Genomic DNA, 16,936 nt, shown 5'->3' with positions numbered 1-16,936 from the left:
GGCATAGCACAGCACGGCACAGCACAACACGGCACAGCACAGCACAGTCCCAATGGCCCAGGTGCATGCTGTGTGTTCTCATCTTAGAAACAATGCAATAACTGCACAATGGTAGTTCCAGATTAATGCTTGACTTGCAAAGAAAGTTTGACAAAATTATTAGAAAATGAATTAGAGCCAACCTTGGGACCCCAAAGAAAGAAAAGACTATTAAAGTTATAAAATAAGTTCTGCACAACATTTGAGAGTGGTTCCTGGATAACCAAGTACAGAATATGTTAAATCTTAGATTAGTAAAACTAAGTCAAAACACTGGGACTCTTAGGAGAGTCATTGTGTGCAATGTGTAGAAGTGTTTTGTTTGTTTGTTTGTTTGTTTGTTTGTTTTTGAGATAGGGTTTCTCTGTGTAGACCTGGCTTGTCCTGGAAGTCACTCTGTAGACCAGGATGGCCTCGAACTCAGAAATCCACCTGCCTCTGCCTCCCAAGTGCTGAGATTAAAGGCATGCGCCACCACCGCCCGGCTAATACATTACTTAATCATTTGGAACAATAGTCTCCTACTATCATTGAAATCCTACTAATTCTTTCAATTCTTTTTCCCTTTTATACTTTAAGGGTATTTAGATGGAAATGTATATGATTAGGTAGACATTAGATTATATTAGGACTTTTATTAATATAATATAATAAGCTCTTTTTCTCAGGAAATTCGTAATGTTTTAAAGTTTAGTTTACCATGATGTAAAGTTTCCCCATTCTCTTGGTTAAGTCTGTGATGCAATATCTTTTTCTAACTTTGTATTCTCAATCTATTTGTGGTTTTGGATTTAAACTGAGTTTGCTGTAGACAACACATAGTTCAATAGTGTTTTTAAATGCTTTCTGACAATTTCTTTTGCTTAAATAGTTTGGCTCATTTATATTTAAAAAGGAATTAAATACAAACATGGTGATTCATGCCTATAATACCAATGAACTGGAGGGTGGAGCAGAAGTCAGACAGGCAAGCATGCAGAAAACTTAGCAAGCTGGACACCTATCTATTTTGCTTGGGTGCATACATCCCTCTCCTAACAAAGCACCTAGCAACCCAGAACCCTTATCTTCATCAAGCTGCATAAACACCCTGCTCCAAGCAATGGAATAAGTCTCATCTCCTTAGCAACCTTTAATAACTCCCCTTTTGTGAACAGCTTCCATTCAAATACATCCCAGGACATAGCTGGGCACTGAAGGCAAGGTCCAGAACTAGTTTGGGGTGCAATAATAGTAAGGCAAACTGTCTTCTGAGTGAACTTTCAGAAAGACATTCCCATGCCTGTGTATATGGGGCATGTACAGAATATCAGCTGCAGCAGGGAAAAACGGAAAGACAGCCCAACTGTTACGAACACTAGCCACTCTTCCAGAGGACCTGGGTTTAATTTCCAGCACCCACATGGCAACTCACAATTGTCTCTAACTCCTGTTCCAGGGAATCTGACATCCTCACACAGACATACAAGCAGTCAAATCACCAATGTACATAAAATAAAAATAAATTAATTGTTTTTAAAAAATCAACTGCAACATAGGCTGTATATGATAACAATGAACTATAAAATGTATGTGCTAATATACATTTTATTTCTATACATTACATGACACATTACTATAAACATTTTAAATAATGAAATAAGAAAACATTGTTTACTTGCATTTACTTATGTCCAAAATGTTTCGTTCTTTGTGTATATCTAGGTTTGATTTTCCTTTGGCCCACAATTTCTAAACATTTTTCTATATTTACATATTTTTCTATATTTGCCTACTGAGTTTATGTGTACTACGTGTGTGCAGCTACCTCTGGAAGCAAGAACAGGGCATCAGATCCCTGACGTTGGAGTCACTGCCCAGTGTGGATGCCAAGAACCAATCCCAGGTCCTCTGCAGGAGCAGTACGTGCCTTCAGTCTCTGAGCCATCTCTACAGCCCCAGGCTACAGTTTCTTTAACATTTCTTATGCTGGCAAGAGGCTCAACTTTTAGCTTAAAAATATTTAACTTCACTTTAACCTTTGAACAGTATTCTATCCGGATATTTTTTTTTTCCTTTTTTTCCAAGGCAGGGTTTCTCTGTATAGCCCTGGCTGTCCTCGAACTCACTCTGTAGATCAAGCTGCCCTCGAACTCAGAGATCCATCTGCCACTGCATCCCAAGTGCTAGGATTAAAAGCACCACCATCAGCCAGCTTATAGAGAGAAATTTAGTATAAAACTTTTTCTTCTACCATATTAAAGATATTCTGGTTTACATAATTTCTGATAATTAAGTTTTAGCCATTCTTATTGTTTTCTGTATTTATTTACTTAGAATGTTGCAGTGAGCCCAGGGCCTCACACTCTTTAGGCAACTGATGCTCTACCACTGTTTCGTATATGTAAGGCACCTCTTCTCAGGCTGCCTGTGTTATGCTTCAGTAAACTAAACATATCGTGCCTCAATTAATTGATTCAGCTTTGGGATAGTTATTTTGGCTCTACGAGTTTATTGAAAATACTCAGCTGTAATTTCATCTGATCTCTTGACTCTTCTGATACTCAAATTATACACATCAGACCACTTGACATCACTCACTGTAGCTCTGTTGGTCTTTTTTTAGTAGCACAGTTTGTATTACTATCTTCAATTTCTTTAATCTTTTTTTTTTTTTTTTTGGTGTCTAATCTGTTGCTGTGTCCATTTAGTGAAGTTTTGCTTTATCTTTAAGGAGTTTTTCTTTTCTCTCTCTCTTTTTTTTCTCTCCTTTTTTTTTTTTTTTTTTTTTTTTTTTGCTTATGACTTTGTTTTAAGCTAACATATTTCTGAAGTGGAAACTTCTGGTTTCTTTAGAAAATCAATTGTATTGGATGGTGTTTTGCTGGAGTAAACACATGAAGGAGTGTTTTGCTGAAGAAGATAAAACTGAAAGGATGTTTTGCTAAGCAGACCTGCTAAGGAATATTTCGCTGAAGCAGACACAGGTGAAAGGATAATCTGCTAAAGCAAGCATGTAAAAGGACACTTGATGAACAATTCTTCACTAATGACACACATTTATTGGTTTGCCTCACATGCACTGCTGAGCTCCATTTGTTGTGACTCCATAGAGAGAAACACACCAAAAAACTTGGAGAGGTTCCTGCTGCTTCTTGCTGCTTCAGTGGGCTTGGGTCAATTGACAGAGTGATGTCAGCTGACAGACTCACGTGCTGAGGCACAACACATGATGAGACAAGACCCATGGAGGACACATTTGGAGGGAGTATAAATAGGACCCAACAGACTGGGAATGGGACTCGGCTTGCTTTCACAGCTAGCTTTGCAACGCTTCTTGGTCTTGAGTCTTCACTTGAGAGACACAGCCAAGAACTCCTGGAGTCCCTGGTCGTCCCAGTCCCTCCTGCTTACTCGTGCCAATTCTGCAGAGGCCTGGCTATCTCTGCTAAGTCGTGCTATTGCTGCTGATTCATGTTTGCTATCCTGACACTATCCAGACTGTTGGTATATTCGTAAAGGGTTTGCATGTGGATCAAGCTGCCGCTGCTGATTTCCACACAACACAGATGGAATTGGCTTCAAAGAACAAACAGATCCACTGCCCCCGTATCCTAATAACCTTTCTTTTCCACTATTTCTGGTGGGTGGTGGGCTAGAAGAGAGGTTAAAGCATTTAAAAACCATTATTTTAAAAGTAGGGCTGAGAAAAATCCCTCATATTTCTTATCCCTTTGAGCTTAACTGAGTTTGTTTGAGTTTTTTTTTTTTCTATTTCTAATGTCCAATTTATTTATTTTGCCTGTGTGGGTAATTTTTCTATCTCCCCTCAGTGGCCTTCTTACTTGGCACTGAGAATAACTCACTCTTAGGTGTCATAATTTTAATCCTTTAAAGAGCATTAAATTTGTATTTTGACTGGCAGCTAAGTCACTTGCAGATCAACTTCAAGACCTGTTCATAAGTTTTCCTCATAAATAAGCCTTTATTCTTACCTTAATACTAAACCCAGTCTGTATTGAATGTCTCAAATTTTAGCAAAATCACTTTACTGTGTTTGCAAAACCAAACCATCTTCCAACCGTTTGTTAGCTTTGGAAACTGTTCAGCTTAAAACTTCCTGGCGGTTGTTTTGTCCCATTAATTACCATTTATCGGTCTGCAAATACCACTCTAAGTATTCAGTCACATGCTCTCCACTCACACCCTGTGGAGACAGCTGGAGTCCTTTCCCTGGTTATGTTCCTCTTCTCTATTACTCAGTACACAAATGTTAGCCTCCCTTACGCTCATCTCCAAATCTTCAATTCAATGAGATTACCATTTTCTTTCTGGAATCCCTCCCATGTGCCACATTCAAAAGACAGACTGGGAGGGCTTTCTTCCTGTTTCTTCTGTCATTATTTACAGTCAGCTGTCCAGTGTGAAAAGCAGTTGCTTCATAGTTGACGCATTCAAACATTCATTTACAATTGAAGTAGAAGTGTTCAGACCAAAATTAACACAGCTGCGAAGAGAATTCTCATCTCTAATTCTTTTTTAAAGTCATGATACTGTAATCCTGGGACACTTTTCTGGTATCAATTTTTTCTATTCATAAAAGTGTTCTTAAAATTCCTTTAAAGAGGAAGAGATAGAACCCCTATGGTATAATAGTAGTGGCAGGGAAATATTGGAGGTTAAAAGTTTAAGAAAGGATAGGGCAGATCAAGGAAGTAGTGTACAGATAATTAGCCAAAACTAAGGCTCTAAAAACCCTTACTCACTACTTTATAAATTAAAAGTTAATTTCTAAGAAATACAAATGCAGATTAGCCTTCAGGGCTCAACAATACTTCTCCCAGAAGACATGGAATTATTAAATAAAAATCTCAGTGCCAAGACTTAGAGGGAGACCCCAGAAGCACTATAACAACACAGGCCATTGTCATCAGAACTAGATGGTAAGACCACACTGCTGAAGCAGGACATAGTTGGCTATGAGACATAGAAGAATCAAGCAAAAACTGACCTGAAAATGTCCTCCCTATTGGCTAGTTTCACAGTGCTGGAAAGTGCTATGCAGGCCACTGTGGGCTGGGAAGGAAGCCATCAATATTACTATTCAGTAACAAGCCTTACATACTACAGTACTGACCTGCCAGAGAAGACGTACTCACTAGTTTAATAATGGCACCAAGGATACTGGGGTAGCCAATAGCTTTTCAGTTGTAGTTGTCATCTGATCCATAGAAGGGAATTCATATCTGGTACTCATCTAAGACTATGGCTTAGGATATCTAAGCCCTATAGGGTAACCAACTACTAATGGCTTGCTAAATAGTCATGTTGATAGATTAGTGATACTCTACCATGATTAATAATGGTGAATTCTACCATGGTCATTCATAACTTGGGACTCAAAACTGGTCAAAATGCTGAGAACAAATGACTACTGAGTGTTCAGCCCTAAATGACAGCTAAATCAACATCCATCCAAAGCCCAGAGACCATCTCAGAAGAGGTAGAAAGAATATATGCATGTGGAAGCCTGCTGGAAAGTACTGTCTTCTGCACATGACATAGCCACTGCACACAGAACTCACTACAGCTATGGATGCCTATGTAGACCTGCACAGATCAAGCCAAAAAACCAGTCAGCAGTCCAACAAAGAGCACTGACTGGACTCCATGGGTTACAGGGGAATGGTTGTGGATATGAATATGGAGATGACATGAACTGCCTGAGAGGAATGGGAGCAGCATCTGGGCTTGGGTATAATCAAGACACATTGCTTTCATGTATGAAGTTGTCAAAAATAAAGAAAACTTAAAAAAGAAAACTTAGTTTAAGCATGACCATTTCTTGGTCACTCACCTTAATTTCAAATCGTAATTTAAAAAATAGTAACTTGTATTGAGAAATGTATTGTGTTGGGAACCAGCGAGCTTGGCTCAACGCCCCAGCTGAGCTGTTTTCACAGGTTTCTTGAGAGCAAAACATCCCACAGCTTAGTTTGATTCCTGCCTTCCCACACGGTGAGGTAGGGACTTCCCAGGTGCCTGACCAATGGCTATAATTGTTTTTTCCTGTTCCCTTCCCTGGCCTCTAGTATATATATTGCTGGTCTCTCAGTAAAGCTTGGGATATTCTCCTTACAGAATAACCTGTGTCTGTTAATCCCCCAGGCCTACGCCCGATACTCAGTACTGTGGTGGCTTGGGCTCCATCAAATGAAGGTCCCACTGAGATGGGGAAAGAGAGGAGCACCTGATGGGATGTTCCAAGAAAGGCCGGCCAGCAAAGAGAGAGGAACGCATTGGGGAAAATAAGGTACCAGGAGAAAGGTGAAACAGCAGCTACATATTGGTGCCTGAAATTGGGGCTTGGAAACAGAGAGACCAACTGAAGGATGCTGTCTTGGGTGGAGATACACAGGAATGAAAAAAGTTATGTATCCTGCATGGAAGAAGACAAGAAGAAATTGAATTGTTCTAGCAGACTGTGTGTGTTGACAAACTGCTGAGAGTATGAAGATGCTGCTGTGGTTGTGAGAATTCCTGGAATTGTGCCTATGCCTCTAAATAATGGAGGGAGACTCCCTGTTACTCTGTATCACCATCAGAGACTTTGGCATTATAGCCACCCCTGATTAAAAAAGCACTGGGGTTTTTGGCTTGTGGAGCTGCCTCATTGGGATTGTTCCTTCTAACCTGTATGTGCAAACAACAAAACCAGTCCAGAGCAGTAACACACTGAACAAGTGCTTATGTCTTTGGCACAGCATAATACATCTGCTCAAATTTGGCTCAGCCGGTATGGAGAATAGTTAGTCAATGACAGGCAACTCTTTTATAGTCCACACCAACCTAAGACAGGCTCTGGGACTGGCAGAGATTCTCAGAGACAGGTAATGGTAGTTGGATGGAAGGTGTCCTAAGACAGATGCTATTCATTCTTAAAAAAAAATAATAAAAAAAGGGAGAGCTGTTGGGAACCAGTGAGCTTGGCTCAACACCCCCAGCTGAGCTGTTTGCACAGGTTTCTTGAGAGCAAAGCTTAGCTTGATTCCTGCCTTCCCACTGGGTGTGGCATGGACTTCCCAGGTGCCTGACCTATGGCTATAATTGCTTTTTCCTGTTCCCTTCCCTGGCCTCTAGTATATATACTGCTGGTCTCTCAGTAAAGCTGGGGACATTCTCCTTACAGAATGACCCGTGTCTGCGTTTTCTGTTAATCCCCCAGGCCTATGCCCAATACTCGGTACTGTGGAGGTGCGGACGCCATCAATATTGTTCCCAATTTAAAGTTAAAATATGCAGAGTAGAGATAATGGAATTGCACTGTTTTCTTATGCACAACTTATTTAATGTGCAAGAAGGAAGAGCTTTCTTTTGTTCCTTTACAATCATTCACAATGTGTCAATTATTATCTTTTTTATTCTCAATATAGGATAAGAAAATAAAATAATGAGAACATCTACACATAATTAATATGGAAGTAAACTGTCTTATAATGTAGAGGTGAGTTTACTTTTATGAACTGAAATGAAATAGAGCGTTAAGAGTATAGAATAGAAAATATAAAATAGTAATTTACCTCTTATTTGCCTGTCAACAACTCTCATTTCCTTTCTGATCTTCAGTGACCATTCATTAACCTGGAGAAAATTTTAAATATGGAATTATCAGAGAAGCAAACATTCCTAGTCAATTTTGCACATTCTTAAAAATTCTAGCCAGGCATTGGTGGCACAAAACTTTAATCCCAGCACTTGGGAGGCAGAGGCAGGCAGATTTCTGAGTTCCGGACCAGCCTGGTCTATAGAGTGAGATCCAGGACAGCCAGGGCTACAAAGAGAAACCCTGTCTCGAAAAACAAAAAACAAAAAAATCTATATTAATTCTACATTGAGTTTAGACACAATTTTTTTTTAATTCTGCAAAAAGATTTTTAGGGCTGTTTGTTTCTTCCTTCCTTCGTTCCTTTCTTTCCTTTCCTTTCCTTTTTCTTTTTTAACTAGCTCTTCTATCTCAGTACACAGGCACTCCGAACTGTTTACAGGCAGAGAAGAACACTTTGGAGAAGACTCTGCAGGTATACTAGTATTTTTTACATATACCTGGGCATGAAAGTCGTAGGACATCAGAAGATTTTCATCTTTTACACATAATTATCTTAAAGCTACTCTGCCCGTGTACTGGGAACTTACCTTTGGTGTTACTTTTCTTCCTGTCAGGTTAACTGAGAAGCACTAAAGGTCGCAGTGGGCCCTGGTGTGGGACTCCAGTAACTAGCACATTCTCATGCCAGTGAACTGCTTTCCAAGTCTTTTTTTTTAAATACTGAAGAAAAATCTGAGGTGTCGGCTAATGGATCATTAAAAGTAAAATGTATATGAAATTACTGTATGCGTTTTGGCACATGACTTGGGAGAACCAAGTACATTGCTACTTCAATGCCCTTCCATCACTGGCTGCTTACTCAAAGGGATTTCAGTACTTACATGGAACCAAAATTTCTATATTAATTGTAAAGGAACAAAACTCGGAACCCTATAACATTCACACAGAAGTACATGAATTAAACAGCGTTTAAAAATTCCTATCCATAGATGTGTTTCTATTAAATTTCAAGTTTAACCTTTAATAATTACTTACCAAAATCTGTAAAATACTTATAAAAGCAATGACGTCACTGAAAAAATGTTTTAACACTGAAATCCAACCATGACTTACAACCCAGAAGCTGGGGGACAGAGAGAAGTGAGTCCTTGGAGTTCACTGGCCAAGCCAACCTAGCCAAAATGGTGAGCTTGAGGTTTACTGAGCTTTTAGGTTTAGTCTTAAGGGAATGAGGTAGAAAGTGATACTCGATGTCCTCTTCTGGGCATATGCACAGGCATGACTTCTATAAACACACACACACACACACCTAAAACATAAATAAAACTAGGAGATGATATAATGTTTAATTAATCATGCTAGATTTATTTACAGTTTAAGTTAAATTTATATAATATACAATTAATTATGCTAAAGTATATAATTGATGGTAAAATTTAGTATAATTTTCTATCAATCCTTAAAATATTTTCATCACCTTGGAACATAGTACACACCTTAAATACTCCCTTTTCTCCCCATCTACCAACTCCTTGGCAACCAGTATTTTATTTTCTGTCTTTATAGAACTGGTTATTCTGATTATTTCATATAAAAATATTAATACAGTGTGTGCCCTTTGGTTCTAAATTCTTTCATCTCATAGCATGTTTTCAAGGTTCATGCTTGATGTGGCATGAAAGTCATCTTTTTTATGTTTCAACTTCATCCCATTATATGTATACACCACAAACTTGTTTCTCTCTTCACCTGTTGATGGCCATCTCAGTTTGCCACCACTTCTGGCTACCGTTAATATTTATGTCTAAATGAAAAAATACCAATTTAACTAGACTAGGGCAGCCCAAATGACACTTAGCATTTTACATGTTTACATATAGGTGATGGCTCTAATAGTCTTTAAGGGTTAAGAAACATAGTCGAGTCCAGAAGCTCAACAAAATGTATCAAAGAGTTTTCATAAGTATAAAGATATGGTAAAGAAAATTCAAAATAGATAAAAAGAAATTTAAACAATTATTTAGTTTCAACAGTACTTTACTAACAAATCAAAGGTTTTAAATAAGTAGGAACACAGAAATAAAGGGTTTCTTTTATATATATGAGTACACTGTAGCTGTCTTCAGACACACCAGAAGAAGGCTTCAGATCCCATTACAGATGGTTGTGAGCCACCATGTGGGTGCTGGGAATTGAACTCAGGTCCTCTGGAAGAGCAGTTAGTGCTCTTAAGCACTGAGCTATCTCTCCAGCCCCAGTAATGAGGTTTTTAAAAGCAATTAATTAAAACTATGCTGTGAAAACCATAAAGAACCTGCAGAAAGGTTGGAACCCTCAAGATAAGTGTTTTATTCCAATTCATTCACTGAAGCTATTGTATGCCAGACACAAACTAGGTGAAGGAAACTGAAACCAGCAAAAGGCTTCACCCTACAACCAGTGCTGAGACAAATGATACACAGAAACCAATTGTCCAAATCCAGATTCCACCAATCCTTGGAGCTAATTCCTGGTGGATTCAAAACACAATTATGAAATAAGAATCATTACCCCAGAGTTAACTGGAACACTTAGAGATGCAGCGCAGTAAAAGAGGGCTTGCCTAGCATACAGCATGAAGCCCTCTCTTCAAGCCCTCAGTCTAGAAGGAAATGTTGTCAAGTTAGAGGATTTCTTAAAAACAAAAAACAAAAAAATAAAAAAGCAAAACAAAACAAAACAAAAAAACCCAACAAACAAAAAAAGCAAAGAAAAGGGGCTGGAGAGTTGGCCCAGCAGTCAGGATACATACTGCTCTTGCCGAGGCCCTGGGATTCCCAGTACTCATGAAACTCCAGCTCTAGGAGATCCAATGTGTCAGGCTTACATGTATACACCCACACCCAAACACCCATACTTAACTTAAAAATAAATCTTTAAAATTAAGTTCTAAAAGACACAAGTAATAACCAGAAAGGAAAAGGGCTGACATTTTTATTTAAATTGGAAGTATGAATTTTGATTTTGCATAAGACTGCAATTAAAGAAAAATATCACAAATGGGAAGAAGATATTTATAACCATACCAATAATAAATAATAAAAAGCATTTTATATTTTGAAAAAAATTCAGATGTATTTATGTGTATGAGTGTTTTGCCTACATGTCTTGTACTACACATATGCCTGGTGCCCAAGGAAGAGGACATCAGATCTCCTGGATCCAGAGTAAGGGATGGTTGTAGGTATCATGTGAGAGAGCTAGAAACCAAACAAAGTACTATATATCTGTGCGTGTGTGTAATAAATACATTATTATATAATATATAACACATAAATATTTAGTTTCAATATAATTGTATTTACTTTCTAAAAATAAGATTTTTTCCTCATACACTATATCCTAACTACAGTTTCCCCTTCCTCTGCTCCTCCCAGTTCCTCCTCACTTCTTCTCCCATCCAGATCCACTCCTTTTCCCTCATTAGAAAAAAATAGGCTATCCAAGAGATAACAAAATATAACAAAATAATATATAGCAAGATAAAACAAAACCATCATATTGAAATCTGGCAAGGCAAACCAACAGAAGGAAAAGAGCCCCAAGAGAAGGCACAAGAATCAGTTCACTTGTTCACACTCAGGAGTTCCATAACAATACTACACAGAAAGCTGCAAGGGACACGCAGAGGACCGGGCAGGCCCATTTAGGCCTTGTGCTTGCTACTTCAGTTTCTGTGAACGCATATGACCTTGGCTCCTTCAGTTTAGAGGGCCTTGCTCTCCTAGTGTCCTCCATACCCTCTGCCTCCTCTTTCACGGGGATTCCTGAGCTTGAGGTGAGGAATTTAACTGAGATATACCGTTAAAAGCTGTGCTCTGAACAAGTCCCCAAAAAAATCTATAAAGAATTCGCATCCAGGATATATGAAGGGCTCTTATACATAAATGTTTTCTTTTAAAAAATCAAATCTGAGCCGGTCAGTGGTGGCGCACGCCTGTAATCCCAGCACTCTGGGAGGCAGAGGCAGGCGGATTTCTGAGTTCAAGCCCAACCTGGTCTACAGAGTGAGTTCTAGGACAGCCAGGGCTACACAGAGAAATCCTGTCTCAAAAAAAAAAAAAAAAAAAAAAAAAAAAATTAAAAAAAAATCAATTCTGAACATTATATGTGAGAATTTTCGTGGTAATTTAAGTCTCTAAACTTCTTTCAGAGAAACCTTATATTTCTTCTACCAAACATCTAACTTGAGTGGGTGGTTCTCAGTAATCTGCTGAGGACAGTGACTGCCTGCAACTGGCTTCAATATTTGTGAATGCCAGTCTGTTTCAGGTCACTCCTGAGGTTTATGTTTCAGAGTTATGTACCAGAATCCTTTGCCCGGGTTCATCACAAAATTCATTGTTTAGCCGCAAGGTCTGTCAACAGGTCTGCTCAGATCCTCAGTTCCCTGGCCAGGGCACTAAGCATTAGAGAGCACCTGTAACTGAGCATCCCAGTTCTGTCAGGACCCTGACTATGCTCAGATCCCACTGCTTTCAGTGCTTTCAACTAGTTGTACTTTTTGTTTACTTCTGCTGGTTTTAGCAAAGGGCTGGCTTAATTTATGCTTGTCACCGCAGTTTTTTAATTTAATATACACCCTACTTATGTTTCGTAAAAAGACCTAGACTTGAACACATTTCGGTAGCAAGAAACATATATGCTCCCAAACTCTGGGTTATAAACAGCACTGCCATTATATGAGGAATAGTGGATTTGGGGTCCCAAGATGGGAACATACAAATCACACCAAGATATATATTGCACTAGAAAGCAAAGAAGCACTCAGAGACCATTATGTTTAAAAGTGACAGAACCTCTTTAGCACCATTGACCAAACTTATATTTCAGTATCACACAAAATAATGATGAAAAGTGACTATGACATATAAAACATTAAAATCTACTAGACTAAAATGGCACTGGAGAGAAAAAGCATTTCATATCTCTGGAAGCCATTATGTCAATCCCTTATTCTAAACATTAGTGGTTAAAGATAAAGCAATTGGGCACTTACTTCTCTTGCCTTTTCAACATAAAGTATATGTCCAGGTAATCAAGCATGCCTAACTAAGATCTTTATTGAAGACTGTTAGCTAACAACATAAAGTATATGTCCAGGTAATCAAGCATGCCTAACTAAGATCTTTATTGAAGACTGTTAGCTAACAACGAAGGAAGGAATGATGAAATTAGAAATTACCAAAATTAGACATAGTACTACTACCTGTGGACCCAGCTATACCACTCCTGGGCATATACCCAGGAGGTGCTCCTACATGTAATAAGGACACATGCTCCACTATTTTCATAGCTGCCTTATTTATAATAGCCAGAAGCTGGAAAGAACCCAGATGTCCCTCAACAGAGGAATAGATACAGAAACTGTGGTACATATACACAATGGAGTACTGTTCAGCTATTAAAAACAATGAATTCATGAAATTCTTAGGCAAATGGATGGAACTAGAGAGTGTCATCCTGAGCGAGGTAACCCAGTCACAAAAGAATGCACATGGTATGCACTCACTAATAAGTGGATGCTAGTCCAAAAGTTCAAAATAAACAAGTTACAATTCACCCAGCACAGGAAGCTCAAGAAAGAGGACTTAAGTGAGGGTGCTATGGTTCCTCTGAGAAAGGGAACATAATACAGGAGCAACAAGGGAGGCAATGTGTGGAGCAGAGTCTGAAGTAAAGGCCACCCAGCAAGTGCCCTACCTGGGGATTCATCCTATAAACAGTCAGCAAACCCCAACACTACGATGAGAAGCGTGAACCAAAAGGAGCATGCCATGGCTGTCTCCAGAGGGGCCCTGCCAGAGCCCTACAAATACAGAGGCAGAAACTAGCAACCAACTATTGGACTGGGCTTGGAGTCCCCAACGGAGGATCTGGAGGATGGTCCAGAGGAGCTGAAGGGATATATAGCCCCATGGGAAGAACAATGACTTGGGACACCCAGACACCCCAAGACTCCCAGGGACTGAACTATCAACCAAGGGGTATACATGGTTCCAGCCAAAAATGTGGCAGAGGAAAGCCTTGTCAGGCATCAGTGGGAGGAGTGGTCTTTGGTCAGGTAAAGGCTCAATAGAGGCCACAACAAAGGGAAACAGATGGGGAGGAAGGGGGAGGGGGAGGGGAGACTGTGTCAGGTAGAGGGGCATATACATGGAGGCAGGGGGTGGGAGGAGGGGTAGGGAATCTTTGGGGAGGGGGGCTTTTGGAAGGGGAGATATTGGGAAAGGTTTTACCATTAGCAATGTAAATGAAGAAGATACCCAATGAAAAAAAAGAAAAAAATGATAGATATAGTAACATTAAAAAAAGAAAAGAAAAGAAATTACCAATCATAAAACCATTAAAAGACAGCTCAACTCAGAAAAGAGGCACAAACAGATGCTGAGGAGTTTTAAGAAAGAGGATTAACAAGAAACTGCAGAGCCAATCCACATAACACCAAGGAGCACCCCTCAGGCTACTCCCTATTGCTAAGAGAAAATCCCTTAGACCAATCAAATTGAGATTGTTAAAGTAAACAAAACAAAGCCTGAGAAATCTAACCAACATGATCAGATGGCATTTACAGAAGAACTGAGGAGAGCCAGAAGCAATGCAGGTTACTACAGCCTCCCTAGCAAGTCAACTGGTTACACTTTGCTAGTTAATTAGCAGTCTCCCTTACAATTAATCAAACTGTGATTAAATTATATTGGTTTGATAGATGCTAATGGGTCCTTTAAAAGTCTTTACTTTTACAAATGTTACATTTTTTTAATGTGGGTATTAAATTTTAAATTTTATTGAATGCATGGTAATGTCGCAGAAACTCTACAACACCCAGACTTTTCCCTATCATCTTTGCTTGCTGGGCCACTGTCCAGTCTGGCCTTGGACTCTTGCTTTCAGGAATATTCCTTCCCAGACTACCCAAGTAGCTGAACTGCATGCCATCTCTTAAAACCTTTTCCTATTAAGAACATCCAGTTACTGGTTACATTTTGCTCTCTGGTATAAAATTGAACATGTGGAACTTAAATGAGACAAGCACACAATTTCACTTTAGAACACTAAGTAGACCATTTTGTGGAATTTGTATACTCTTCTTGAAGATAAGGAAATCATGACTAGTGTGTGGATTTAGCTTTGTCATACATAAGTTGAGATAGAGCCTAAAGAAAACCGTCTTATGACTAAATTTATGCCTGCTATGTATATTACTTATTTGACGTTTCCATTATTTTAAGTGATAAATGTGATTGCTAAGAATGAGATGTCAATTTCTCCTCTAGTAGAGTATCCACCTAAATATATATATCACGCACCAGAAAATGGGCAGAGTTAATGAATGACACTGGCGTGACAGCTACACTTCCGTAACTGAACTCAAGAATTTGAAGGACAAGTTTTGAGTGTTGTAGAAACAGAGCTTCTCAAACGTCAGGGCACATACTAACCACTGGGAATAGTCATAATTTAAAATCTGATACAGTAGGTCTGGAATGGGACCCCATAAGTCCAATATGCTGGGTGCTGGTACTGTTGGTGAGACTCCTGGTCAGTAATAAGGCTCGGTGTGCAAAGAACGCACCTTCACTACCACTACTAGCTCAAGGTTCACATCTTTTAATGGTACTGCAGTAGCACTCTTCTCACTTGACATGTGAGAAGAAGTCTCGGACAAGTTTCTCGAGATCAGAGAGCCAAGACGTCTAAAAGTAGGACTCAAACTTATTGGTTCCTAAAAATAACTCAATTTATAGACAGATCTAAGAATTCAGAGTTGGAGCAGAACTATTTTCGGTAGCATTCTTATGGGTAGTGTCCTGACAGAACTACTGAGCTTCTGGAGTAAACAGAAAGTCGGGCTTCCCTGCACATAGAGGCGTGCGAGAAACGGACCTGCCCAGCAGATGCATGGACCTTCGGGGATGAGAGCCGCTTCAATGCACACAACACTCCGGTCTGGGGCAGATCCTCACGGTGGTCTGCAGACCCGCGTGAGGGCGGGGCTTGCGCAGGAGAAAGGTTCCGGGCGGCCCGTACCACCGCGCGCAGGGGAGAGCACTTCCTCAGGGCCCGGCAGTGTGGCGCCTCGAGCACCCGGGGGCGAGGCCGAGGTGCTCCTAATCCCGCCCTGCGCACCCGGGTCGGACGCCGAGCAGCAAAGGCACGCTCTTCCTCACAGCCCAATCCCAAACTCTTCCCTCGGCCCCTCGGCCGAGTGGAAGGCCCCGGAAATGGGGGCCAGCCTGAGAGCGCAGCTGGCTGTTCCCACCTCCGATGCCCAGCGCGTTGCTTCCCCGGTCGCCGTCCCTTACCAGCTCTTTGGGAGGCCTCTCCTGGGTTTTTCCAAACAGGCCCATGATGAACTGAACTCCTCTTACCCCTTCCGACTTTCCGTTCCCTGCGCCCAGGCAGGTCACGGGCAGCCGCCTGGGCGGGGCTGCAAGGATGGGAATCAGACGCCCAGAGAAGGGCGCGGCGGCAGTAGGGGTAGTACGCACGCGCGCGGCGCAGGCGCAGAGTTAAGTTGGGTGGAGTTCTACAGTCCAGGTGACACTATTGCACAAAAGGCTGGTTGACTAAAGAAGTAACTCTAAAGTATTTGTCTACACCGAAACCTGTCAGCTAGTCCAGAAATACATTTGTTATCAACGCTGTCGCGCATCTTTACAACCGATTCCAAGATATTTGTGGATGGGTTTCTCTTTGTGTCCCGGAGTCACCTCACCGACTGCAAATCTGCACTCCTCTTAGCACCTGCTGGAAACTTGACTAACGTCTTCTTTCCCCCTTTTAGGAAGTCTCAAAAGTTCTTGTAGTGATCTTATGCTGAAGCCCTAGAAAAAAGGGTTGATTAAACAGATTACAACATTTGTTTCGTTTGTAAGATTAAGGTTAAATAGATCTGCACGAGTCAGCTGAAACTAACTTTTAAAGAAACGGTAACAAAAGACTTTCCATTCTGCACCTATCAAAGAAATGGATTCATAGACAAGGAACTGTGCGGGGGAGCTTGGGCCGCTGGAAAAACAGGAAGCCACTTCTACAGCCTCATCTTACCTTTAAAGACAAACAAACGGGGAAATCTTTTAAAACCCTATTTTCTTCCCTGAAACCTTAATGATAAAGATAAATAAATATTTTCTAATGGAACAGAGACAACCTGGGGCCACTGTCTATTTCCTCTGGGAAGGAACCAGTTAGTGTATGTTACAGTTAAGTCTGCATATGCTCTGGCTTTTGTATCATAGCTTTCTATAAATTGTAATATGGCCACTGGCT

The 16,936-nt window shown here is 40.3% G+C and overlaps 1 protein-coding gene across 3 annotated transcripts in view; it reads right to left on the bottom strand.

Moving 5' to 3' along the window:
• The window catches only part of Chmp3 (charged multivesicular body protein 3), a 42,425-nt gene extending 26,286 nt beyond the window's left edge, over positions 1-16,139 (bottom strand). For 2 of the 3 annotated variants that reach the window (XM_052173895.1, XM_052173894.1), the window contains exons 1-2: positions 15,970-16,139; positions 7,599-7,659 (exon numbers count right to left, since the gene is read on the bottom strand). In XM_052173895.1, the coding sequence (XP_052029855.1) occupies positions 7,599-7,659; positions 15,970-16,014 (106 nt within the window). In that variant the 5' untranslated portion in view covers positions 16,015-16,139. Of the gene's footprint in view, positions 1-7,598; positions 7,660-15,550; positions 15,654-15,969 lie in introns of those variants that run through there. The other variant, XM_052173896.1, reaches the window with a different exon arrangement.
• Positions 16,140-16,936: the final 797 nt, after the last annotated feature.

Source organism: Apodemus sylvaticus, chromosome 2 (genome assembly GCF_947179515.1).
Source record: "Apodemus sylvaticus chromosome 2, mApoSyl1.1, whole genome shotgun sequence".
NCBI lineage: Eukaryota > Metazoa > Chordata > Mammalia > Rodentia > Muridae > Apodemus > Apodemus sylvaticus.
This window is presented reverse-complemented; position numbering and strand designations above follow the sequence as displayed.